We start from the raw sequence: 27,871 nt of genomic DNA, 5'->3' as shown, positions 1-27,871 counted from the left end.
TGTGACTCCATCCCCCTCCCTGAAGTCTTAAAAAAATGTCATCAATGAAACAAAGGTATAATTTCATTGATGCATAATAGGGGCTTTGGTACACTGTCTCCTCCTCCCATTTTCCAAGAGCCGCATTGGCAAGGCTTGAGGCCATGGCCACCCCAGTAGCTATTCCAATTGTGTGCTTATAAAATCTGTTATTAAACATGAAGTAGTTATTTCTTTGGGTTAGGTATAATCTTCATAGAGCTTCTGTCCGTCCTGTTAATACATTATTGTCCTTTTTGTATGCTTCTGTTACAACTGTTATGAGTCCCAGGATAACCATTACACATACTTGAATGTTTGAGTCATTCACAATTCAGCCCAACACCTTATTCATGGGTGAGTTCAAGTGTTCAACCATAAACTGGGATACATTCACTACCCCTAATCTGCAGGCTGCTGATTCCTGGATTTTGACAGTGCAAACACCCTGGAACAGTTATTCTGCACACCTACTAGGGGTGCAAATATCCTGGATCTCGTGCTCACAAATATATGGGAATGTTGCACTGCCCCTTGTGTAATATACTTTCCTGGTCAAATCAGATCAAAGAGGAGTAACCCTTGAAATAAATATGAAGGCTGAACTCCCAGCAAACCCTAGAACTTTTAAGAGCTTTTCCAAGGCTAACTACTTCCTATTAAGTGAAGGCATAGCTAAATTCCAGGCTCTCACAAACTCTGAGATCATGGTGGCTTGTGTGGAAGTGTTTACGGAAACCCTGTTCAGGCATGTAAATAACTCCATAGAAACAGCAGTACTAAGCTTAAACTTGGGGCAAGCCCCCTTGACAGACCTCCAGTATAAATAGGTGAAGCAACTGTTTCACCCCTGCATCCACATATACAATAGAAGTTCCCCAAGAAAGTGAATTGGAAAGAAAGAGTCGAGCTGGGAGCAATGGCTCGTCTTCTGTCCAAGATAACATTTTGCAATTTCCTCCACAAGGTTAAGGACATGCTCTCCAGGTGCGAACAAGCGGGAAAGATCCTGTCTGCTATAGGTGGGGTTTTTTTTTTTTTTTTTTTTGTGCCCCCCACACCCCCCCTAACTATATATATCAACTCCAGGGTCACACAACATTGGGGAAGGGGGCAAATGCTTGTTGATCAAATGAACTGTCGACCAAATAAACAGTCGATCATATGAACTGTCGACCAAGTCATATAGACCCTATTAAACATAGTATCCCAGGGGTACAGATTTCATTTCCATACTTTGCCAATTCCAAATGGATGGCTGGATCTGCCACAAAACCAGTGGGCAGAGGCCCAGAAACCAGTCATGTTCCTCATGGATATGGGGGCTATTCAGTCGGTACCAGAAAAGGAAAAGGGACAAGGATTTTATTCAAAACTTTTCCTGGTACCCAGAAAAGGCAATTCATGGCGTCCAATACTGGACTTATCTTCTGCACACATTCCTAGACATTTCAAAATGCTGAGTTTACAACAGCTACTGCCTATGCTAGGCAAGAATGCTTAGTTAGTAACTCGAGACTTAGAGGCATACCTGCATATCCCAATAAGGGAATCTTGCAGAAGATACCTCTGCTTCAAAGCAGGTTTTTTGCATTACCAATTCTCTGCACTGCCCTTTGGTTTATCTACTGGGCCCAGGGTCTTTACAAAGTGCCTGGCAGCAGTAATTGCATTCTGCAGACAAAGAAATATTCAAATTTATCCTTATCTGGATGGTTGTCTCATTCAGGCAGAGGACAGGGACACTCTTCTTCAACATCTGGCGTTTGTAAAAAGGTTTCTAGCATGCCTAAGGTACACCATAAACGAAAAGAAATCACAACTGGTACCCTCTCAAATAATTACATTCCTTAGTGCAAGCTTGAATTCAACTGCCCAGATGGCTTACCTCACGCCAGACAAGCAAATGCAATTGACAACATACTTCAAACAAATCGCAGCAACAAAAACCCAGTTATCTGCAAGACAAATTCTGCAGGTTTTTGGGTTCATGGCATCCTGCATTCTACTAATTCCATATGCGAGACTGCATATGAGGAAACTTCAATGGTACCTAAAAAGTTTATGGAGTCAACATTGTCACAGCCTGGAAACAATGATTTCTCTCATTCCCTGCCTACAACAGGAGTTTCTTTGGTGGGCAGAGGCATGTCACCAAAACAAGGGACTGTCATTCACTCTACTCCCTGCCACCCAAACCCTAACTACAGACTCCTCAGACTATGCTTGGGGGGCCCACCTGGCAGGGAGATGCATTCAGGGCAAATGGAGCCCAAACAAAATGCATCAGCATATCAACCAGGAAGAAATGCTAGCTGTTCAGAATGCTCAGACAGCCTTCAAGGACTTACTTCATCCAGGACAGCTGATAAAGACAGACAACACCACAGTTATGTGGTAAATAAACAAACAGGGGTGTACCCATTCCTACCCCCTTTTCAGACTAGGCATGGCCTTATGAAACACAGCCTTGACTTACCAAATACATCTTCAAGCTCAATTCCTGCCAGGAAAGCAAAATACTCTGGCAGATGACCTAAGCAGAAATCTTATGGACCTGCACGAATGGAAACTGGATCCGCAAATCTTCAGCTTGTTAACACAGAAATGAGGAAGCCCAGACATAGATCTATTTGCCTCTCCCCAAAACTATCAGTTGGACAAATTCTGCACAAGAACTCATCACAAAAAGGCATGGAAAGTAGAGGCTCTATCCTTCAGCTGGAAAAACCTGTCAGTCTATGCCTTTCCCCCTCTGCCTCAACTCTACAAGATCTTACTAAAAGTCAGACAGGAAAAACAAAAAATGATTCTAATTACTCCAGACTGGCCTCGCCAACACTGGTACCCGCTTCTAAGGAATATGTCACACCTTCCTCTGTGGTACTTGCCTCAAACACCTCATCTACTGTCTCAACAGAACTATCAAATTCTGCACACTCAGCTCCAAACTCTGAATCTTGCAGCATGGCTAATCAACTAATTATTCAAACCACATCTCTCCGTAAACCTGTGATGGGATGTCATGTTGGAAGCCAGAAGGCCTACTACTAGAAAATCTTATGCTGTTAAATGGAAGAGATTCTGTGCTTGGAACCAAGCACAAGGAATAGACACAGCAAAGCCCAATATTCCTCAGATTTTACAATCCTTGACTGAGATGCTTCACAAGGGCCTATCTTTTTCTTCAATACAAATCCATACCTCTGCCATCTCAGCTCATTACAACACAGAGACTTCTCTCTTTTCTCATCCACTGCTAAAACAGTATCTCAGAGGGGCCAAAAATTTAAGGCCTCCCAGGAGAGCACCAACTCCTGCATGGGACTTCAATTTTGTGCTGGAAAAACTCACCCTGCCTCCTTTTGAACCAGTAGCTACTGCGGATATAAAATTTCTATCTTGGAAGACAGCTTTTGTTTTGGCAGTCACTTCAGCTAGAAGGGTTTCAGAGCTACAGGCTCTCATGGCAGTGGAGTCTTTCATTATATTTTACCTAGACAGGGTGGCCCTCAGGACCAGTCCTTCTTTTATACCTAAGGTGGTATCCAGTGTGGCTCTTAACCAGACTATTCACCTGCCAACTTTTTTCCCAAATCCGCAGAACAAGGGGGAGCGGATTCTGCATTCATTGGATGTACACAGACAACTAAGATTCTACTTAAACAGGACAAAATCTCTAAGAAAGTCTGAGCAACTACTGGTAGCATTTGCTGCAGGATCAGAGAGGAAGGCTATATAAAATCAGACTATTTCTAAATGGATAAGCCACTGCATTCATTTCTGCTATTTGCACCATGGTAAACCCGTGCCCAAGGGGATCAGATCCCATTCCACCAGGGCTACCTCTACTTCAGCAGCTTTTCGCAGAGGGGTCCAAACCAAAGAATTCTAGAAGCTGCTACTTGGAGCTCTGTTCATACATTCACAAGGCATTACCATTTATCTCTCTTCTCTAAATCCAGGGCAGACTTTGCCACTGCAGTCCTGCAGGGCCTTATAGCTGCTCCTAATGCTGTTTAGATCCATCCTCCCATCCATAGCTTTGGGAGTCTACCCAAATGTTATGACTGCAACAGTGAAACATGAAGAACATAGTACATTTGTGTACACTTACCATAAATGTAGATGTTCAAGTGTATTCACTGTTGCAGTCCGGGTTACCCATCCGCCATCCCCCATTCTATACCTTTTCTTTCCTTCACTATACTCAAAAGCCTTTGTGGTGTATTTGCTTTTAGTTGAAGGTAAATTTTATGTTTCTAATGTGCATTTATATGTTTACAGTTTTATTGATATATTTTTGCTCCCCATTTGGGGGGCACCTGACTTCTGGGGCAAGAAAAACGGATTAAAATGGCATCTACTGCATGTTTTATACCCCTGATGACCTGACGTCATGGAAGAGGAGACAGCAACCGACGCTGGACCCAAGACTTTGTTATTCAGGCCGACTGAGGGCAACCTGCCAGCAGATTACCCAAATGTAATGACTGCAACAGTGAATACACTCGAACATCTACATTTATGGTAAGTGTACACAACTGTACTTTCCCCCAGGGGCAGAAGGGGGAACTAGAATAGAAGACGCCATCCTCACGACAGAGGTGGTCTGCACTCTGCAGAACCCGGGCTTTAGAGATCCTTTCTCAGATGGGCCCTGTCAGCACTCCTGAAGGGAGACCTAACTGTCCCATCACTGGAGGCAGTCAGGGGACATTTATCCGTGCATCAGAGAGCCAGGCTATCTATCATGAAAGATTCATGGGTGTAGAAGATTATATCCAGAGGTTATACCATACTGTTTTCCCTAGCCCCTCCCACAGTTATGAAAAAAACACCCTGATGTTCCACCCAGTATGAGGGAAGCAGCATCTCTAGAGACTGATATCCCATCAGTTGAATGAATGAACAATATCATCAGATAAAGTTATATACTCATCATAATGTTCTATATGTGTTGTCCATGTTCATTCTTCCTCAGCTTCCCACCCACCTACTCCCTCCTTTTGTTTCCCTTTTGCTCGTTTGAGCTCCAGCTTCCCTTTTCCTTTCTGTCTTTGATAATTTCTGTAATAGGTTGTGCTTTTATATCTAGGGGCAGCAAACTTGATCTCAGGTACCTTAGGTTGGTGGTTATTTATGGGTAAAGGAAGGAGCTCAAGAGTTCTAGGATCTGATGATCTGGTAGAAGCTTCAGAGTCCGATCAGAGTATCTGATCCAAACCCATCAGTTGAAGAATGAAAAATGGAACGTTATGGTGAGCACATAACTGTTTGTTTTTTTTTTTTTTTGTTGTTGTTTTTTTCCAGAGATGCAGCAGTCATGGAGTTAGTATTCCTCAGTAGTGTAGGTGTGGGGAGATTGCACTGGCCATGCAAAATGCTTTAAAGATCGAACAGTTAGTTTTACAGTTGCTGTTATTTGTTGGAATTGGAGTTTTTTTTAAAATGTCAAAAATTGCATGATTGGATAGCACACAAGTAATTGTGAGCCCTTATGACTCAGACCTGTTGTGTGTTCTTCAAGGGATTTAGCAACACCAATCATAAGCATTATTGTAAAGCATCTGAGAATTACTTGATGGCCAAGTATCCGGAGCTCTGATTCCAAACCTTCAAAATGCATGTGTTTCTTCACACAAGTCTGTGCAAAACACCATAGGGATTCTAAAGGTAAAGATAAGTAAATAACAAAGCATAAGAAGGTAGATCTTCCAAGAGGCCAGGTTTCCTTTAAAATAATCATCTGACTTGAGCTGCTTACTCTTTCTTTTTTTGTTGGTTTGTGTTCCAGTGTCCAACTCCTACCTGAATGTAGACATCCTACAAGTAAAGGGAATCATAATCTGTGCTGTCTCATTTATTTCATTTTTATTTGACATTTGTTGACTGGGTTAGTCCAAACTGAGCAGAGGCCCGGGGAAAAAAGCTCACCAAGAATAACATAAATCCTAGAATCTTAACATATAAAAAGTATTGGTGTATAATAAGCATATAAAAAAAGTCTAAACATAGTACAATGCAGAAAAGAGATTCAGTGAGACCACCAGGGACAAGGTGGTCATGACATCCCTGTATTCTTCCCTTATAAGACCCATTATTGAGTACAGTGCCGTTTTCGGCATGCACCTCACAAAGCACATGCAGCAGCTGGAGAGACCACAGAGGTTCCTCACCTGGGGAATCCAGGCCCTCAAACATCTACACTACACAGATAGGCTAAAAGCCCTGTCCCTCTACTCAGTCTCCTACATACTCCTCAGATGTGACCTCTGTCTGGTATATAAAGCAGTCTCAGACCCCGCCCTGATGGGACTGCTGCACATGCAACCTCAGCCTGGTTTGTGACATTAATAGGACTTGTTGGCGGGACAGATTTGTGTCCCAGAGACTCCCCCTTTTGTAGAATAGACTCCCTGTCCATGTAAAACAGAGTAACTCATTAAAACCTTTTTAAGTGCAACCTGGATAACTCTATGAAGAGCAGAAAATATACCCCTGGGATTCCACCTGTGTCCCTGATGGACAGTGGCATAGGGTGTTGACTTGTTGGAGCATGGGCTAAATTCTTGTCTAGGCTTGTAAGGGCCTCAGGGCCAATAATCTAGTAACTTCCTATGACTCCCAAGCTTCCATTCCCCAGCTAAAATTAAGGCGACACCTATGTACATTCCAAGATGGACTGCATCCACCTTAAGGTAGCTTATAAAAAGTTAGCCGTACCAGTGACTTCTGGTATCAGGCAATGGCCTGTCCAACATTGGTGCCCCACAGACACTCATTTCATGTGGCCCTGGTACTAGTTATCGGGCATTAGCACCCATGGACTTCAGGTCAGTTGAAGTTGTATGCCACTGCTTCCTGCCCTCCTAGGTATCATTCATAGTTGTTCTATCTTTTCTGATGTTCTATCTTCTTGCACTGGAGAGATTTATGTCTGTCTCACAGGTGTAGGTTATACAAGCATCAACTCTGTCTATTGCTGTTCATACTTTCAGACATTGACTCCCTCCCTCCCAGTATGTTCCAGGAATACCCTTATCCATCCCTGCTCAATTGTGAGAGGGTAGGTCAGTTGCAGCCTGTATCAACACACCTGTCTACAGTGTTTCAGGCAGACCACGTTTTCTTCATTACAAACTGCTGTACTTCTTCCTCCCTATCACTAGACTTTGCCCATGCAGTCTCCCTTAAGGTTTCTATCCTCCGCAGGAGACTGTTTGCCCGCCTCTTGCTTCAGTGATTCTCCTTCCCATATGAACTTATTCACACCTGAAAGAGTATGCTCATCTTCTGAATTCTTTGTGGCCAAGAGGTGTAAGCAGAGCCTCAGTAAGTTATTTCACTTAGATTCTCTGGCAGAGTTTGAAGAGGTGATAGAAGGCTTGTATGGGGAGGTAGTTGCTCCACCTGTAGTAGACACCTTCCAGGATTTCAGCCAGCAGAATTGGAGAAATATGGTTACTGTGACCACCGTCAGTAGAAGAGCAGACAGGATCTTCTGCATCCCAGGGATTGCTAGGTCTGGACAAAGATGGTCTGTTACAGCCCTAAAAGGGAATCATTTTCCTCATGCACAGGTTGTCCATCAAGTGAATAGGAATTTCTGGATCTGGACTGTCTAGAGTGCTGAATGCTGGACTGTCTAGAGTGCTGAATGTTCACATCCTCTGCATTGTCCACACACAAGTGTTACACGTAGAGAGATGTACTTTATGTACAGTGTCACAGTATGTAGAAAGCAAGCTTGGTATTCAGTTTAAGGATAAACTTAAGACCCATGTTGTCTCAGCCTCTACAGTGGACAACATAATATTAATAGCATACGACTCTGTGGAAATGTCATTCAGGACACTAGTAAATGATTTGTAATGTACCACTGCTCTTTAATTCTTCATTCTGTTCTGTCCATTTTTTCTATCCTATCAGGAGGAGCATGGATGTACTATTTGGACTTTCAAGGCTAGATATGTCCCGAGCCTTAATCAGCATTTTACCTTTGCCTAGAATGATACCTCAATACAAACAAAAAATTATTAACTTCAGCAATTTGCTTAGTTTCTGGTGTCATTCAAAGGGGATCCAGTATCCGTCAGCCTGGGACGACATGGTTGACAGACCTCGATGCTTCGCCAGAGATGGTCTTCATCTGTCACCCTTGAGATTTCGGTTACTGGCTAAGGCTCTTGCCATCCCCATAGTGCCTTTTTTAGGCAATGTCACAAGAACAAAATTCCTGGTGTAAAAATACCCCCTAAAAACAACCTTAAGGTTATACTGCTAAATGCTCGGAGTCTAAACCTGAAACTGCAGTCACTGGAAGCAATCCTCACCCTGGAAGATGCTGACATTTGTGCAGTCACTGAGACCTGGTTTAAGGCTGTGGAGAGCATCCCAGCTATACCAAGTAACATTTCCTTCCCACACATTCAGATCACAAACTGGAGGCGTGCGAACTAAAGCAGGTGGTTTATCAATATTCATTAAAGGTAATTACACCTCTAGACTGGTTAAATAGCATGATTTCCTTGAATTACTTCAGGTGCAATTGATTTCCTTGAATTACTTCAGGTGCAGTTGACTGTAGGTAAGACCCATCTTCTGGTCATTGCTAGGTATAGGACCCTCCTCCATGAATCAGGACATACACTCAGCCTACTGGATGTACTTGAGTCAATCAAGATACACCAAACACCCTGGTTTTGGGCGACTTTAATTACTCATCCATAGAGTAGGCAAATTGTGTGTTCTAACTCGCTTGCCCAAAGGTTCCTGGGCTTCATTAACTCCAGTGCCCTGGACCAGCTGGTTGACACACCCACAAGGGGCTGAAACCTCCTGGACCTGGTGCTCACCAATGTAGGGGACAGCTGCATCACCCCCAGTGTGTGACCATCCTTGGTGAGCTCTGGCCACAAATTAGTCTCGCTAGAAGTAACTATAACACAAGACCCACCCCCCACAACAACTAGACTAAAAAACTTCTTCAAGGCAAATTCAGCCTCTTATGTGTTGGCATAAATACCTGATGGAACAGATGCCTATGCTGAGTTATAGACCAATGCTTTATATAAGCATCTGTACAGTTATGTTGACTGTGCCATACCTGATAGAACCAAAGCAAGATCTTCAAGGAAAACAAACCTGCCTGATAGACACCTGCCATTAATAGGCTATACGATAGGAGAAAGAAATTGCTGTCAGAGTAGGAAGGAACAATCTCAAAAATGGAAACAGTTCCTCCTCAACTTAATCAAGCAAATAAGACTCCTAGTGAAGTCCTCCAAAGCTAAATGACAAATCCAAATTGGCTTCCCTAACTAAGGACAACCACAAGATGTTCTTTAGTTACATCCATAACCTCAAAGATGAGGCCCAGATTTGCACTGAGCTCAGTTAATGGCACTGCATATATAAAACGTGGCTGTAGCAAACTTGCTGGCTGACAGGTTCAGTGAAAACTTCACTCCCCTCTCCCAGCCACATATACCCCAAAGCATCCCTAACACCTATCCCCTGCCTAGTATCTTCGAGGAGGAGGTCTTAAATGAAATCTCCAAGGCCAAAAAACACACCCTCTATGGGACCAGACAACATCCTGGGCTGTGTTCTACATGGGTTAAATCAGGAATTAGCATCACCATTGAGCATGCTTTTCAGTCACAGCCTAAGCACTAGCTTCATTCCAGCCAAATGGAAAACGGCTACCATCATCCCTTTGCATAAAGGGGGTGCATTCACGGGCCCTGAGAACTATAGACCCATTAGCCTGACCAGCCATATCTGCAAGGCCATGGAACAAATCATCATCGACCTTATTAACAAAATATAGGAAATCTCCAAATGCTCGACCCCACCCAATTTGGCTTTGTCTAGGGGAGATCATGACTGTTAAACTTGGTGGACTTCTTTGAGACAGTCACCAAAGTCCCAGATGAGGGTAAATTTATGTATACAGCCTATCTAGACTTAGCCAAGGCCTTTGACACAATCTCCCACTCAGGCGTCATTGGTAAACTCGCCCACCTGGATATCAACCCATATATTGTCAGGTGGGTTCCAAACTGGCTCAAGTGATAGAACTCATACGGTCAAAATAGGGGACTCCATCTCCTCCAGCAGACTCGTAACCAGTGGTGTTCCACAGGGATCGGTTCTGGGACCCCTATGGTTCGGAATTTACTTCTCCAAAGTAAATCTAAAGGACTGTGGCTGACTAAGTTTGCTGATGACTGCAAACTGGGAGCAATCATTGAAACCCCTAGTGATGTTAAACATCCTGCAAGAAGGTCTTATGCAGACTAATGACTGGTGCCAAAGTTATGGTCTTAAACTTAATGCAAAAAATGCATTATCATCCCCTTTGGCAAGGGTGGTGTTCCTGCAAACTACCACATCAATAGTAATACCTTGAGTACACATTCAGTGGTGAGAGATCTGGGTGCACAGGTTGACAGCAACGTTAACTTCAGTCACCATCTCTCCACAGTGATAAGGGCATTTTATATTGGTCATCTCATAAGCAAGGGCATTGCCTTCAGAAAAAGAGGTTATAACCCCCCCGTACTCTTCCCTCATCAGGCCAATAAGAGTACAATACTCCCTTTGGTATGTTCCTTTCCAAACACCTGCAGCAAATGGAGACCACAAAGGTTCCTTACAAAAAAATTCAGGGACTTTAAGATCTGTCTTATGCAGACAGACTGAAATCATTGTCACTTTACTCTGTGTCATACAGACTGCTTAGAGGCGACCTGTGCCTTGCATAAAGAGCAAACTGTGACCCAGTTTTAATGGAAATGCTGGCTCATTCGCAACTCAAGTGACACACAGGTCACTCGCTCAAAGGACCTTAACCTAGTGTGTAACATCAACAGAACTTGCTGGAGTGACAGATTTATCTCACCAGTTTCCCCACCTTTGGAACAAGCTTCCTATTCATGTTAAACAAAGCCCGTCATTGGCCGTATTTAAACACAGTTTGGACAGTTGGATAGGTAACTGGAAATTCACTCCAGGGGTTCGACCTGTGTACCTCTTGGACAGGGGCAGTTAGATGCTGATCTTAGTGTCTGCTTGAACCAGACACACAGGTTGAACTTGGCTAGGCTTTTAAGGGCCCTGAGGCTGTTAGCCTAGTAGCCTGCTATGATCAGGCTTAAAAGGCATTTCAGAATGTTCCTCCATATCTACATAGGAGCTGATAATTTTCAGTTCACTGCCTTACCTGTCTTCATCATGGCAGCAGCCATAGAATTCACCAGGCAAATGGCAGTAGCATTAAGGCTGCAGGGAATCGGGCACTTTCCCTGCCTAGAGTGGTACAAGTAATAGTCTGGGTAAGCCCAGGGAATGCCTTCTACAGACAGGTCAGTCGCTGTGAAATACACACACTCTCAACTGGCACTCCGGCAGCTGTTGATATTTATGGTTTGTGCACTAGACAACCAAAACTTGTCTGCTTTTACCCTTGGAGAGGATAGAGGGCACTCAGTATAACTTACAGTAATTCACTTTGTTTATGTCTCAGGGGCCTGGGTTTGATGGAGACATCCATTCCATTTGTTTTTCATACTGGGCTACACACTGGAGATCAATAGAGATTACATTTTTTAAAACCTCTTTATTAACTATGGCATTAAAAAAGTGATATAGATACATATACAGTAATAGAAAACAAAAGAAACCTTGCTAACATTTATTTCGTTGTTTTCATACAGTGTTGGAGTTTAACATTCTTATGGGAGCCTTTAGATGAATTTCTAAGTTCGGCAGAGCTGGTAAAACTACCGCAACCTTGTTTAGGGGCATACTGTATATCACTCCCCTTCCACAGGTTACCTTATCCATCAATGCTTACTTGGGTGGGGTGGACATGTGAAACGGCACGCAGCCCCAGAGTTGCTGGTGCATATTAAAATCAAAACTCTACATACAATTGCTGGAAGATAGAGCTTTACTTCTAGCATTTCAGGCTATGTATTTTTAAGTCTCCTAAGGTCTAGTATTTGCACATACTGACAGTATGGCTGTAATCTAGTACATTGACAAATGAAGGGTGTTTATTTGTACTCCTGTTGCAGAGAGGTCATTTGGAAAAAAAAATGGTCTAGTGGAGTGGAGCTCCCTCTACCTCATGGACTTATTTTCATGATTAGTCCCACAATCTTTCCATAGCCAGGACCATATTTAGGAAAGTGGGTCTGCCTTGTGTGCAACGACTTCTTGATTCTGTCCTGTCACCAATGAGCATTTCTGTCTGAAAAGCCTTCTAACCAGAGTGGTTTGAAATCGGATACAGAAGTAAGTACTCTTCGTAATGCTGTGTCCAAGAGTTGTTCTGGTTGCTGCAAGCATATAACTAGTCTTCTCCTTTCTTTAACCCTTCTTTGTTCACTTTTTGTTGAGTTAGGTTTTTGCTTTTGAAAGAACCAGAGGTTGCTAATAGGCCTAGGCATTATTATAGGAGTGTAGGGGGCACGATTTATAGCCTTGAAAACTTGAGTGGTCTGAGCATTTCTGGTACCCTGGAGTTAGACCTGCATGACTGCTTCTTGCAGAGGCAGTATTGTGTTGAGTGCCCATCATTTTTATTTGTGTGTACTCACCATAATGCTGGAACTTGTAAGAATGTTTATTGAGTCTGACTTGAAAGATTTTTCATGCTCACTTTCCTTCCTTCTCAGTTTCTTACTTGTCAGGCATTTTGTTTAGCCTTCCTTTTCTCTGTACGTAATGTCCATAAATTGATGGGTTCTGTCTAGACCACTGATCCTCCAGGATCTCAAGAAGTCCAGTTCCACATCCCCATGGCAGTTTTTCAGCCCCTATATTTTGTGCATGAATAACCCAGAGTGAGCAGAACGATGATATGTTGGGACATTTACTTCTTGCCCTTTTCCATAAGGGACATGGGGTGATAAATCTGGGTGTGAATTTATATTTTCACATCCAGTCATCTAAATTTCATTTGAATAGAGTAAGAGGAGTACTTTGATTGGAAGACTGATGTTCTTCGTGTTTCACTGTTGCAGTCATCACATTTGGGTTATCTGCTTGCAGTAGCCCTTACTCGGCCTGATTATCAAAGTCTTGGGTCTTGCGTCTGTTGCTGTCTCATCTTGCTTGACGTCAGGTAGTCAGGAGTATAAAGCATGCAGCTGATGCCATTACATCAGTTTTTCTTGATGTGCGGTGCATGAAGCAGATGCAGTTCGCAAGTGCCGGTCGGCCGACTACTGAAATTTTCGAGTTTCAGAACCTAAGTCTTCAACTAAAGCTAAGTACCCCATTGGGGAAACGTTTTCTTGCTCTAAACCGATGTCACTAAAAGTCAATAATTGTATTACTTGTGGAAAGAAAATACCTCCATAAAGATTTTCATTCGTACTGTATTCCTTGCCTAGGCCCTGACCACGATGTACCTCGCTGCCGTTTTTGTGCCTTATTTAAGCAACAAACTATTCGTTGTCTGTATATTTTCACTTCTAAATATTTTAGTGCTCAGTTCAATTATCCAGATATGTCTTCAGTAAGCCATCTGACTACCAACATTCTGAAAAAACACAAAGATAAAGACAGAGACAGGCTGCCTAGGTCCAAAACTGCTGACGACACTTCTAAGCCAGTCGCCGGTACTCAGTGAGGTGCTTTCGCAGCCCCTGATACCCACCACTTCAGATTCGCAGGCCTCTACTGAGACCCATTCGGAGTCCGGTATGCCGCGAAGTGCTTCAACTGTGGAACCTGCGGATGTCTCTACCTTGGATGGGTCCCGAGCCGCTGTGCAGGCACCGGCTTCTGAGGGTGCATTCAGGCCTACTGACTTGCATATCAAACCAACGCCATCTTCTTCTTCAAGGCCTAAAACTCGACCCATGCCTAAAAAACCGACGCCCAGACTGCATGGTCAGGCCTCTATGCCTAAAAAACAAATAAGAATGGCTGAAGACCTTATTACTCTAATCAGGGGAAGTCAGCCTTCCCCTCTAAGAGACCTAGGACTGAATTTGCTTATGATACTTCTGACCAGGATTCTGAAATTTCTGTTTCCTCTGATGGCCAGGATTTACCCTTATCTGCTTATGAGGATTTTGATGCCGAGGACTCTATTCCCTCTGCTCCCCCCCCCCCCCCCCCCAGAATATTTCTCTTTTGGCGAAACCTTGCATACTCTTAGGGAGCATTTTCGTTGAGAAAGACAGGATTACTCTGATTCTAAAAAGGCTTAGGGATTTCTTACTCCTGCCCCAGCACAAGCCTTTAGCTATCCTTCCTGTACTAGACATTGTTGATGATGCCTTTTTGGAATGTAGCTTGGCCCCTGACTCTTTACCTCCTGCTCCCAGAAAACCTGATAGATATTACAGGGTTCCTGACTCTCAAGTTCCTTTTAAAAATCCAACTGTGGATCCTGAGACCATCTCACAGGGACCCAAGGGCATCAAGGCTACTACTGCCAAAAATCTTACCCTCTCTAATAATGACTCCAGGGCACTGGATAGATGGGGTAAGAAGGTATACACTTCTGCAACCTTGGCCATTAGGGCCTTAAATTGCCAGTTTCATATGTTAAGTATCAGCAGCATATTACTGGATTGCTTAAACAGAAAATTATGTTGATTCCTGATTGTGCTGAAAACAAGGGTTTACAGGATTTACTGCTTTCTGCTGAACAAGTTGGAAAACATACTTTGCAATGTGGTTTTGATTCTCTAGAGGCATCTTGCAGGGATGCTGTCACTGGCTCTCTATTTAGAAGGCATGCTTGTCTTAAGGAGAAATCCTTGCCAGATCATGGTAAAGCTAAATTGCTGGATGTTCCCTTAAATCAGGACCGCCTGTTTGGCAACAAAGCAGAAGAAGTTCTTAAAAAGATGGAGGAAAAAGCTAAATCTATGCAAACTGTTTAAGATTTCCTACAAGTACAGCCTCCAAGATTTAGTAGTCATTGGCCTTATAAGAATTGGTCCTTTTCTGCCTCTTCCAGACCTACTCAGTCCAAACCCAGAACCAGCAGAACACCCAGGCTTCAGTCCCAGGGTACGCACAGGACTAAGCAGTGGGGGGGCTCCCACTTCCAAATCTGGGTGTAGTAAGGCTCCCCCCATGGTAAACTGTCTCAATGGCTTAATTGTAAAGCTTCCAAGCACTTCTCAACCGACTGCTCCTTTAGGGAAAAAGATTTTTCTGCAGGCAAAAAACTGGGAACTCCATTACCCAAGACAAATGGGTTTTAAATATAGTTTCCCAAGGATATAGATTTCAGTTCCACATGTTAACAACCCCAAACGGTTGGCCAGATCTACCCCCAAATCAGTGGGCAGAGGCTCAGAAGCAAGTACTCTGTCTCTTTTAAGCATAAAGGCTATTCAGACTGTACCAGAAGAGGAAAAGGGACAATGTTTCTACTCAAGACGTTTCCTGGTTTCTAGAAAAGACAACTCGTGGCGTCCTATCCTGGACCTTTCTACCTTTAAACACCTTTTTGGTAATTCCAAAATTCAAGATGCTAACTCTTCACCAGTTACTTCCTATGCTAGGCAAGGATGCCTGGTTGGCAACACTGGATTTAAAGGAAGCCTACCTGCACATCCCAATCGGGGAATCTTGCAGAAGTTACCTATGCTTCAAAGCAGGCTACATGCACTATCAGTTCTCTGCACTGCCCTTTGGCTTATCTACTGCACCCAGGGAATTCATAAAGTGCCTAGCTCCAGTCATTGCATTTTGCAGGCAAAGAAATATTAAAATATACCCATACCTGGATGATTGTCTAATTCAGGCAGAAAGCCAGGACATGCTTCTGAATCATCTGACATTTGTAAAAAGGTGTTAACTTGACTGGGGTACACCATAAACAAAAATAAATCACATCTGGTACCCTGTCAACAAATTATATTCCTGGGAGCAAGCTTGAACACGGCATCCCAGATGGCTTTCGTCACGCCAGAGAAACAAATTCATTTGACAACTTACTTCAAACTAGTGGCCACAAAAACCCTGCTATCTGCAAAGCAAATGCTGCAAGCCTTGGGGTTCATGGCCTCGTGCATTCTACTAATTCCATATGCAAGACTGCATATGAGGAAACTACAATGGTATCTAAAAAGCCTATGGTGTCAACATTCTTAGGATCTAGCAATGATTCCTATCATACCTTGCCTACGGTCAGAATTCCTTTAGTGGGCAGAGGCCTGCCACCAAAAGGGACTATCATTCACTCTACCCCCTGCTGCCCAAACCCTAACAACAGACTCATCCGACTATGCATGGGGGGGGGGGGGGCTCATCTGGCAGGGAAATGCATTCAGGGCAAATGGAACCCAAGTCAAATGCACCTGCATGTCAATTAAAAAGAAATGTTAGCTGTACAGAATGCTCTGACGGCCTTCAAGGACCACATTCTTCCAGGACAATTAATGGTAAAGATGGACAACACCACTGTTATGTGGTACATAAACAAGCAGGGGGGTACCCATTCTTACCCCCTCTGCAGACTAACCATGACTCTGTGGAACACAGCCTTGAGCTACCAAGTGCATCTTACAGGCTCAATTCCTGCCAGGAAAACTAAATACGCTGGCAGACGAACTAATCAGAAATCTCATGGACCCACACGAGTGGAAACTGGAACCAAAGACTTTCAACATGTTGATCAACAAATGGGGGAGCCCAGATATAGACCTGTTTGCCTCCCCCCAGAACTACCAATTGGACAAATTCTGCACAAGGACTCTCCACAAACAAACTTGGAAAGTGGATGCTCTGTCCTTTAGCTGGAAAAATCTGTCAGTTTATGCCTTTCCTCCTCTGCCTCTCCTCTCCAAAGTACTACTAAAGATCAAACAGGACAAACCAAGGATGATGCTGATTGCACCAGACTGGCCACGCCAGCACTGGTACCCCCTCTTGCACAGTGTGTCACAGCTAGCTCCATGGCACCTGCCTCAGCCCCCTACCCTGCTGTCACAGCAGGAGAGCCAGATCCTGCACCCCCAGCTTCAAACCCTGAACCTGGCAGTCTGGCTAATTACCTAATCTCTCCGTTACCATCCATCAGTAAACAAGTGTTGGATGTCATTTTGGAGGCAAGGAGGCGTAGTACTAGAAAGTCTTATTCTGAAAACTGGAAAAGATTCTGTGCCTGGAACCAAACTCAAGGGATGGCCACAGCAACGCCCAGTTTACCTCAGATTCTTCAATACTTAACTGAGATGCTTCATAAGGGCCTTTATTTTTCCTCCATCAAAATTCACTCCTCAGCCAGTTCAGCTCATTACAACACATAACCCACCCCTCTCTTCTCACCCACTGCTCAAGCAGTTCCTCAGAGGGGCCAACTTAAGACCACCCAGGAGAGCCCCGACTCCAGCCAGGGACCTTAACTTTGTATTGGAAAAACTCTCTCTTCCTCCTTCTTAGCCAGCTGCAACTGCAGAGTTAAAATTCCTTTCTTGGAAAACCGCTTTCCTTTTAGCAATCACTTCAGCAAGAAGGGTGTCTGAATTGCAGGCCTTTATGGCAGTGGAGCCTTTCATCATCGTTCATGCGGACAGGGTGTCCCTCAGGACCAATCCCTCCTTCATGCCCAAGGTGATATTCAGTGTGGCTCTTAATCAGTCCATTCATTTGCCAACCTTCTTTTCTAATCCACAGAACAAAGGGGAATGGATACTGCATTCCTTAGATGTGCACAGGCAACTTAGATTTTACTTGGACAGGACTAAACCTCAAAGGAAATCTGAACAACTGCTGGTGACATTTGCTGCAGGGGCAGAGGGGAAGGCTATTTCAAAGCAAACCATTTCTAAATGGTTAGGCCATTGCTTTCATTTCTGCTATAAGCACCATGGAAAACCTATCCCACAGGGGATTAGACCCCATTCAACCAGGGCTGCATCTACCTCTACAGCCTTCCTCAGTGGTGTCCCTACCAGAGACATCCTAGAAGCTGCTACCTGGAGTTCTGTACAATTTTCTCTAAATCCAGAGCTGGCTTTGTCACTGCAGTCTTGCAGGGCCTTATAGCTGGTCCTAATGCTATCTAAATTCCTCCTCCCATTCTTAGCTTTGGGAATCTACCCAAATGTGGTGACTGCAACAGTGAAACACGAAGAACATAGTACAGTTGTGTACACTTACCATAAATGTAGATGTTCGAGTGTATTCACTGTTGCAGTCCTGGTTACCTTCCCTCCAGCCCCCTGACTTCTTTTGGCTATACCTCTGTTCTCCTTTACTGTGCTTAAAAGCTTTTTGGTGTATTTGCTTTTTTGTTGGAGGTGTAACCTTGTGTGTGTGTGTGTGTGTGTGTGTGTGTGTGTGTGTGTGTGTGTGTGTGTGTGTGTGTGTGTGTGTGTGTGTGTGTGTATATATATATATATAAATATATATATATATATATATATATATATATATATAAAATATATATATATATATATAGATATATGTGTGTATATATATCTATCTATATATATATCTATATATCTATATCTATATATGTATATATATATCTATCTATATATATATATATATATATATATATATATATATATATGTATATAAAATTGCTTCCCATTGGGGGGCACCTGACATCTGGGGCAAGAAAAACTGATGTAATGGCGTCGGCTGCATGCTTTATACCTCTGACTACCTGACATCATGGAAGATGAGACCGCAGCCGACGCAGGATCCAAAACTTTGATAATCAGGCCGACTGAGGGCTACTGCAAGCAGATAACCCAAATGTGATGACTGCAACAGTGAATACACTCAAACATCTACATTTATGGTAAGTGTACACAACTGTACTTTTCTATGGCAGCTGTGTTCTCCATGATACTTGCCTATCCCTTCAAAATGTCCTCCTTGTCACAGAAGAGATTGAGATCCCATGATCAGATGGTTACACCTCCACTGAATTTGCAAATATGTAATAGATCTGACAGGATAGGAGTGTCCGTTTAGTTTATTAGTGGTAGACAGATATTTTCTTTTCATATGGAGAGCACAAAAAATCTTGAATTTTAAAACAGGCCAGAGTTAAAGGCCAGGGATGGCCTAGAGGCGATTTTATTAGCTTGGAGAGGGTTTAAGTGCCGAGTAGTCCTAATGGCAAATTTGGGTTCTACTTTTCCTCCTGGTAGAATGCCTTCTCTCAGATGCAGCAGTATGGAGAATAAATAGCTTCTGTTTCTTTTCTCACATGGTGCTAGTTGGAGTTCCAGACACATTACTCGTATACACACACAAAACACTGACCATCACTTCTGGTAGTCTTATACAGAACTTGAGTGTCTATGTACAATGGAAGACAGAAGCCACAAATGTCAGCTTCTAATTAAAATCCCTGTGTGTTTTCAGCTTTCAACCCGTTTGAGAGTGACCTGGAAACCTCAATTGTTTAGTCGTGAGCTGTACAGCGAGATTCTTGACAAGAAATTTAAAATCAGTGTCACCATGAGGACTTTGGATCTCATTGATGCAGCATATGGTTTTGATTTCTATATTCTTAAGGTATGTTGAAAACCGGAGAATGCTATAAGAAAATACAGAAATGTTTTAATTAGTTACTTTTTGCAATATGTTAATTTGAGATCTTTCATAATTGCTTATTGTCATATTTTGATTCATGAGGTGTTTTATTGATTTTTTTCACTGCAACACAGCAACATTTTATTAAGGTAGTAGGTTGCTATTAAGTTCTACTTCATCAACATTTGTTGCCTCCCCCAATATCCCTTTGGTTGCCTCACAACTTTGCTTAGTTAACCATGCCAAACTATTTGGGTCCTTTGTTAGGATCAGCATCTTAACCAGGACTAAATAAAAACAAATAATCCATGTAGTAAGTAGAGAATGAACTTTTGATATGTAGGCATGCAAGAGTTTAATCAGGGATTTGCAATTTTAATTATTTTTCTAAGATGACATTCTTTCTTCTATGACACACAACGGCCAGCAATAGATGTCCCAAATATTTTATTGACAAAATCACATAGGATATAAAAATTATATCCCCAGCTCCAAACCGGTTTCGGTTGCCCCTTCTTCAGTGGAGCACAAAAATTAAACAGAGAGCCAACAGATACACATGATACTATTTATAGTATCTGTTAACCAAAGACCATCCAATCAAAGTATAGTATTATGGTCTAATAAGACCTTAAACACCAAAAGGTTACATATATGCATTCAAAAATGGAAAAAATAAAAATAAAAATCTACATCAACATTATACATAGTCAGGAAACCTGCACATTATATTAATAAATAACATGTGACTCTACATAATATGATCCCCTATATATTGAAAATATATATAGGCATATGTATACTCATTGGTCAACAAGGTACAATAAATGTAAGACTAGGTTAAAGATGATCATTAATACCTGGGGGAAATAATGCACCCAAATGTATAATCCAATATTCTTTCTTCTATGTTCACTATAGATCCATTCAGGACTGTACCTCCCAGACAGTAGGACACCTTTGTAGTCTTTTCTTTATTAGAGGCATCACTCCCTGGGCTATTCCTGGCATGTCCAGTAAGTTATACTAGGGAAAATTCTCCAGTGGGATTTCATCGTGCACCTGGAATCCCTCACAGCTTGGATCCCAGTATCTGAACTACAAAACTTTATTAGTCTTTTGTGTTTATTTGTGATCCTGCTGGATAGAGTTTAAAAATGTATTTCCAGGTTTGTGGTCATTACCAAGGTATTATAGGTTGAGAATTGGATGTAAAGAAATTCACCCAGTCAGCAGAGCAAAGTGAAGCTTATGGGGTGAACCTTCACATCCATTTTGTGAACCTGTAACTTCATGGTTATGATCAGAGAAACTTTATCATAATGTGATGTAGTAAATGAAGCTTTATCACCTTTTAAATGATGCATGTTCTACCAGTTATCAACCGAGAGAAAAAGCAAGAAAAATGTAAAACTGCTAACTAAATGTGTCAAGGATTTGTAAGTTGGAAAACACTTAATGCTAGCACAGAACTCTTTAGTTGTACATGTAGCACTTTCAAGCAGCTAAAGCTCTAAGATACAAAGAAAAAAGAGTGGGGGGGGGGGACAAAAACCCCAAAAAACTAAAGGAGCATGATAGCTTTGAACATTTTAATATAATTAATTCTTCTTTACAGACGGTGGCCAAGAGTGAAATATGTCTTTCTTCTTGTAAGAAATCTGTAATATACACCTATTAAAGCTTTACCAGCTTCCGAGTGTTGTTCTGTGGTAGCCACTGTTTGTGCTGTACTCTGACTAGAGCACTTTGATAAGCACCTTTCTTATGTCGAGTTTTGTCTTTTTCTTGATTTTGTAGTATAGTCGTGGAGCTCCCTGTACTATATACATTTTCATGAAATGTACCATGCTTTTTTGAGGGTTACCCACAAGACTAGCAAGAAGGCATGGCAGGAATATGTCGTAGACGAGAAGCTTTGTTCTTTACAGTTGAAGAAAAACACTCACACACAGGGAACACAAGGAATGCTGTAAGTGTAAGGATAAAAGAAGGGAACGCCTTTCTGTGCATTATATTCTGCAGGTGTGTGTAGCAGTACTCTCTTTCAGCTTTTCAGCAACCCATGACTTCACCTAAATGAGTTAGGGGCCCTCCATAAAGTGGCCATTGACACAAGCACTACGCTCACCTTTAAGCAGGGATGTTTTGGTCTCTTCTGCTCGCCCACTCTCTGCGTGATAGTGAATAACACACTTGACCTCCAGATGTCAGTGCTGGCTCTGAATTCTATTGTGTGCCTTTTTGTTCTCCTCAGAAATCGGGAGGAATCTTGTTCTGGCAGTACTTGTTATGGGATATGATCATTTAACGGGGTCCATGCTTTAGGATAAATAATTTCTTGGTCCACTTTTATTTTTTATAGGATCTCGGGCATGCCAGATTTTCTGGTGCTGGACTGCTGTTTTCTTTGGCACTGTCCTCTGTGGTACATAACTTATTAGCACCACCTTTGACATGAGCGCTCCTGATCTCATATCCAGTGACATCAGTAATTCCTGTGTTATTTTAACCCCATTGTAAGCTACTTGATGCATGGTCCACAGGTACTGGGCCTGGTATAGACATACCTAGCAATAGTACTGATGCATGCTTACCTAATATTAACTTAGGGGTTAAACTTCAGAGCTTCCCTGGCATAGAGACCTTTGACATTGGCCTACATCCATTGAGTTGTCTAATGCAAATGTCACCATATTTTCTCTTATAGATGTATGCAGCACTGGCAAGTTCTGTCATGATCAAATCACACCCTCTTTAGGCACTATTCCTCACCAGTGCAGTGTCCTGTTGATTACCTGGATTGAACATTGTATCCTATTTGGATTGAGCCTTGCATCCCATTTTTCTGCACAAAAGGTAGATGGGTTGTAACAGGCAATCTTTCCTTACCACAGTGCATTAGCTTCCATAATGAGGAGCATTCCTCTGCTGTTCCAGTTTTATCTTCTGTTCCTGACTTCTCTGTAGCCTAGTTAGCTGTGATGGTTTCCAAGCAGGGAATCCCTGTGCAGCCCATTGCAGCTAAATGGACTCAGCACTTCTTATCAGCTTTAGAGATATTATAGGTTCTTGAGTAGTTAGTAGGCATTCTGTACATAAGATTAATAAAGAGGCTAGCTCAGTTACCCAGTTGCCCCAGAGCATGATCTGGTTAAGTGACTTGCTGAAAAGTTGCACAGTAAACTGAGGGACTCTAACCATGGACTGCAGGAAGCAGCTTGGTAATAGCGTATAGACTTAATTATTTGTGTTAACTACCAGACTAGAATGAGTCCAGGCACATGGGGTAGAAGTAGAACTTAAAGCCTTTGGATCTTCCATTGCCAAATGTATGTGTGCTGTGTGATGAGCTAATAAACCTTACCATTTTATAAAGTAATTCGCTGTATTACAGTTCATAGGTGGATATTAGGCATGAGGTCCAGAAAGACCATTGAGTGATGTAGTCTAATTTCCCAGTTATCCCAGTTATGGGTTGCTTTACTTGCTCAGAATCTGAGTAGAGAAATGGAGGCAGAAGGAATCAAACCCTGGACTCAAGGAAGTAGCTTGTTGGCAGTTTACAGCCTTTAATCTTCTGCTGTAACTTCCAGACTTGAAAATAATTGCCCTTTAGATTGTGGGCCCAGCATACTTTTTCACTATACCACTGTGCTTGAGGAAGACGCAAGGTCTTTTAAATCCTCACTGGCTATGAGGGTTCAGGAAATCATGCATCACTTACTAGAATGTGTCCAAAAGATATTTTACCTTTTTTTTTTTTTTACTATTACATTTTTATTGAATGAAATAATGTAACAAGGTGTGGGCTGTGAAGAGATTACAGCAGATTAAGAAAGCAATTAATATTTTTAGCCAGGCAGAAATTATATAATTTTTCATAAAAAGTCAAAATGGTACATGAACAATAAAATAAAATCCCAGATAAAGCAGTAATATAATTCGGTACATTTTATGTTTAGTCTTTCATATCACAAGGTTCCACATAAGGATCCAAATTTTAGCAGTACTCCATCTGATCTAGAGGTGTCCCTGCATCTTGTCTGCACAGTAGTGCGTGCCTCTGTTGTAAAGAAACAAATAACTTTGGGCAGTCCTATACTACCAGGGGATTATTTTTTTTTCCAAAGCTTCGAGACACATGTACAAGTTACTGTATGAATGTCCCCTTAACATTGGCCTATGAGAATTTAATGTTGTCCAGCACCGAGACATTAAACAGCCCCATAGGTTCCAGGCATAAGTTTTTAGTCAGTGACCCATCTACATATATTTTCAACCTTGGCATAGATAAGTCCAGATATGGGAAGTGTTGTGAAAATACTCAAATATCCAGCCACTTTATGGTAGACATATCCAGCAGTGATCCAGCATGCCCAGGAGCGTTAAAATTAACTTTTAAAGTGCAAGGAAAGAAGAGTGTAGTATTCCACATACCAAAACTTTTAAGAAAGAGGAAGTGGCAGACAGCTGTATTACCAGAAACATTGTATCGTTGTTCATTTGTGATAAGTGAATCTCCCTTTAGTTTTCAACCCAGTGACAACAAGAAGGCTAGCGATCATGACTTGACCTATAGATGCTACTGTCAGTGGAGGGGGTTCACAAGGTTTCAAGTGCAAATTCCTTTTCACATGATCAGGGCACTCCCAAGTAGTCACCATCGTTTGGGAGCTTCTCTGGCTGCAGATTGTGTAGGTGTCAATGAACAGAGAGAAGTTCTGTCTGATTCGGTCTCAGAAGACTGCATTTATTGATGCAGAATGGGACTTGTTACATTGTCTGTCATTCCTACCCATAAATAGAGCCCTGTAGTTCATGACTTGACAGCCTGGCAGAGGGAATCTATAGAGGGTCCAGACATTGACCGTCCACTCCTTTTCGAGATCAGTTGTGATATCTGAGTTTATTTCCAGACTTGCCAGTTTGAATGGTGAAGTTTGAGTGATGTCTCAATGGCCACAAAGCCATCGTATGAACAACAATGTTTTGGTTGTCAGGCTGTTGTACTGCACTGTAAAATGAAAGATGTTTGCTACCATTCTTAATGTTGGTTTCCTTTCTTATAGCAGAACCTGTCACAAGTACTGAAGATTTTTGTGAATCTGAGAGCTCATTTTGGTTCTGACATGTTTTATGGAGAGAGAGCACCCTCTTCCAAGGAAACGTAATCTCACAGAAACCAGGCTGATTCGCATGCACTGCTTTTCATTGTAAAATGTATAGTTGGATTGAGACCAAATCCCCTTCTGCTTTATTCAGACAACCAAATCCTGGTGTGGTACGTTGTCAAACTGAATAGTAATACAAGTAACAGAAAAACAAGATGATAAATGAAGCACAGTATAGTCAATAAAAATATAACTGCAGCAAAATTAATAATAAACCCTGAGAACACTTCTGCTTCTGCAGAACTGTTCACAGAAACCCCGTACAAGCATGTTAATAGCTGTATAGAGGCAGCTGTACCCACCAGGAAGAAGTACCAAACTAACTAAAAAAACAAGCCACCCTAGTGGAATCACAAGATCAGTCGGATGCAAAACAGGAGGAAGAAAATCATGGCAAAAATTAGGAAGTGCAGCACCCAGCAAGATAAAAGCACTCTCATTAAACTAAGCAAACAACTCAGAGGACAAATAGTCTACCAAAGCCAAATCTGAGGTAAGTTTGGCCTCACAGGCCAAGGACAACCATAAAGCATTATTTAGCTATGTCTGCAACCTCAAAGGCAATACACAAGTGTGTGCAGAGCTCATTGTAAATGGATCCACCTATACTGAGCCATGTGAAGCGGAGCTCCTCCCTAATCCAATACAAGTGCAACTTGACATTTGGATGCAAAACCAGAAATTCATCCCTGTTTGGAACCTATGTCTCTGATGCAAATAGGTAACCTGTTAATGGTTCATCTCCCAGGCCCATGCTTACACTTATCAAGGGTATCCGAACTCGTCAGAGATTTGGGATGCATGCTAGGCTTAAAAAGGCCCTTGTGGTCATTAGCCTAGTAAACACCTATGAACCTATATTAGCTGTTCAATAAGATTTTTATTGAAAGCCTGTTCATATGAGTACATTTTAGGCAACTCTTAAAGCAAGCTCTTAGAGCACTCCTGAAGCCACCATGGTAGTAAATTTCAAAAGTGCATGGCTTGATTATCAAAAGAACAAATGCCAGACGTATTCTGCTATGCCTGATGAAATACCAACCAGCACTGCATGGCTGGCTGAATATAACAGCTGAGGTAGGTAGGTAGGGAACAGTCAACTTCCAACACTTGACTTGCAGTGACAAAAAAAAAAAAAAAACTGGCACCAGGATTGTGAATGTTATACAAAATCAGATTGGAACTAGCAGGATAAGAATCCGCTTTTCCATGCCTTTATGCAGTGGAACGGTGCATATATGGCGTTGGGCCATTGACCATGGCATCACCTTGACTACTGTTCACTGAGACACTGAGCGTACCATTAAACTTACTGAGCCATTGCTGTTTTTCTATCTTGAAGCTAAGAATTCAGGAGCCTTGCATGGACCAGATCTTACAGTGGGGCATTCTTGAGAGTAGCTTGTGTACTAGAATAGGTTATGTGCTTCTCCTATTATTCTGCGCAGAACAGCAGCATTCTATACTGTGACAGGAAATTCTTTCCTCTATCCTTTTGGATTCCAAATTTATCTCTGAATTTAAAGAAGACTGACTGAAATTAATCTTTGTCGGCACATGGTGACTGAGGTATGTGAGGTTTTGGGCTGTTAATTTTTTGGGTAGTACAGGGTTCTATCCCACTGTAAATCAAGGGTGTCACCTTTTTGTCAGGGTGGCATCCGGCTCTGTCTTGGGGCATCCCTTGAACCCACTTTATCTTCAAGCTGGGGCATCCGCTGTTAAAGAAAATGCTAGAAAGTCTTTGACTTATCATGACTTACTATGCTATTGAACAGCTTCTTCATTTTGAGCAGAGAGGTGTCTTATGCCACCTTATTTGTTTAGCTTGCAAAGGATCCTGACATTTCTCCGGCACTTTTGTGACTTAGTCTCAGTTATTTCCATGGTCATGGCAAATGTTTCAGACCTTTGTCTGTATCACAACCTTGTGAAGGAGGTAAGGTGTTACCCTATGCTGGCTGGTAAATGAGTTTCTTAGAGTTTCTGCATCTTCCCCTTTAGAAGAGCATTTCCCATCCTAGGAACTTGAATGTCCCGATTAACAGATTTGCTTGTCCACTTTTTAAATTGGCTGGATCAGCAGGTTTGAAGTTTGTCTTGAAAGACTGTGCCCTTTTATGATCATCACCTCTGCACTCAAGACTGTCCAGTCTGCAGGCCATTATATGGAAACCTATTTGGAATTTCACATGTATTGTGGACCTTAGGAATAGTCCATGCTGTCTTCAAAAACTAGTATCAGAATTGTCCAGAAACCAAACCATGTATCACAGTGTATCTTTTTTAGGAGTGGAACACAGAGAAAGGAAGAGTCCTTCATATTAAAGGCATGCACTGGGAGTTTGAGTTTTACCTGAAGAAGATGCACAAATTTAGGAAGTTAGACCAGTTGTTTTACTCCAAGGGGTATGAGGCTTTCAGTACCCAAGTAAATCCTTGCCAAATGGTAGCTTACTTCATTATGTTGTGCCCAACAGTAGAAAGCCGTACTGTCAGAGGCTGCTCCACCAAGATACAGCTATGGCTTCTTGGGAGGTTTAGTTTTCATTGCTTGAGATTCTTTGCAGCAGCTACCCACTGCAGAATAGAGGTATGATCTGAACATGCCAGTTGATCTTGTTTCCTTTCCTTGAGAATGAACGGATTGGAGTAGAGACTGGGTCTGCTCCCCTAAACTGCTGAGTGATGATGCAATACATGCTGGCAGGAAACGCATGTTCCCCCATGCACAGAAATGGTGAATTTCAGAAATGCCCCAAGCTGTAGAAATTTGGAGATCAAATCCAGTTACCATTTCAGAAAACCTTTGTTAAAACATTTGGGCCATACTCCTGAGTTAATGCTTTCTCATTAGCTGCAATATGAATGTATTCCATTATCTGTCCTTTCTGAACCTGTGCCTTAACTACATAGTTATCAGTAGGTTACTAAAAGGTTCCAATACAGCTCCAGTGATGGCCAGTTGAAAAAAACTCCAGCGCAAACAGGAACGAGTTAAAAGCGTTTATTTTAAATAAAAAAACAACAGTGTGAAGCAAATAAAACACTGAAATCCACTAAGCGCTTTCACCTGAAAAGAAATCAGGCATCATCAGAGTGTTGAAACAAACAATAAACTAACCAGCTAAAATAAATTT

The 27,871-nt window shown here is 42.2% G+C and overlaps 1 protein-coding gene across 2 annotated transcripts in view; it reads left to right on the top strand.

Moving 5' to 3' along the window:
* Positions 1–27,871, top strand: part of MRPL28 (mitochondrial ribosomal protein L28) — a 435,965-nt gene that overhangs the window by 142,168 nt on the left and 265,926 nt on the right. For both annotated transcript variants that reach the window (XM_044084818.1, XM_044084810.1), the window contains exon 3: positions 19,387–19,539. In XM_044084818.1, the coding sequence (XP_043940753.1) occupies positions 19,387–19,539 (153 nt within the window). The remainder of the gene's footprint in view (positions 1–19,386; positions 19,540–27,871) is intronic.

This window comes from Protopterus annectens, chromosome 1.part0 (genome assembly GCF_019279795.1).
Source record: "Protopterus annectens isolate FY-2018-M chromosome 1.part0, PAN1.0, whole genome shotgun sequence".
Lineage (NCBI taxonomy): Eukaryota > Metazoa > Chordata > Ceratodontiformes > Protopteridae > Protopterus > Protopterus annectens.
This window is presented reverse-complemented; position numbering and strand designations above follow the sequence as displayed.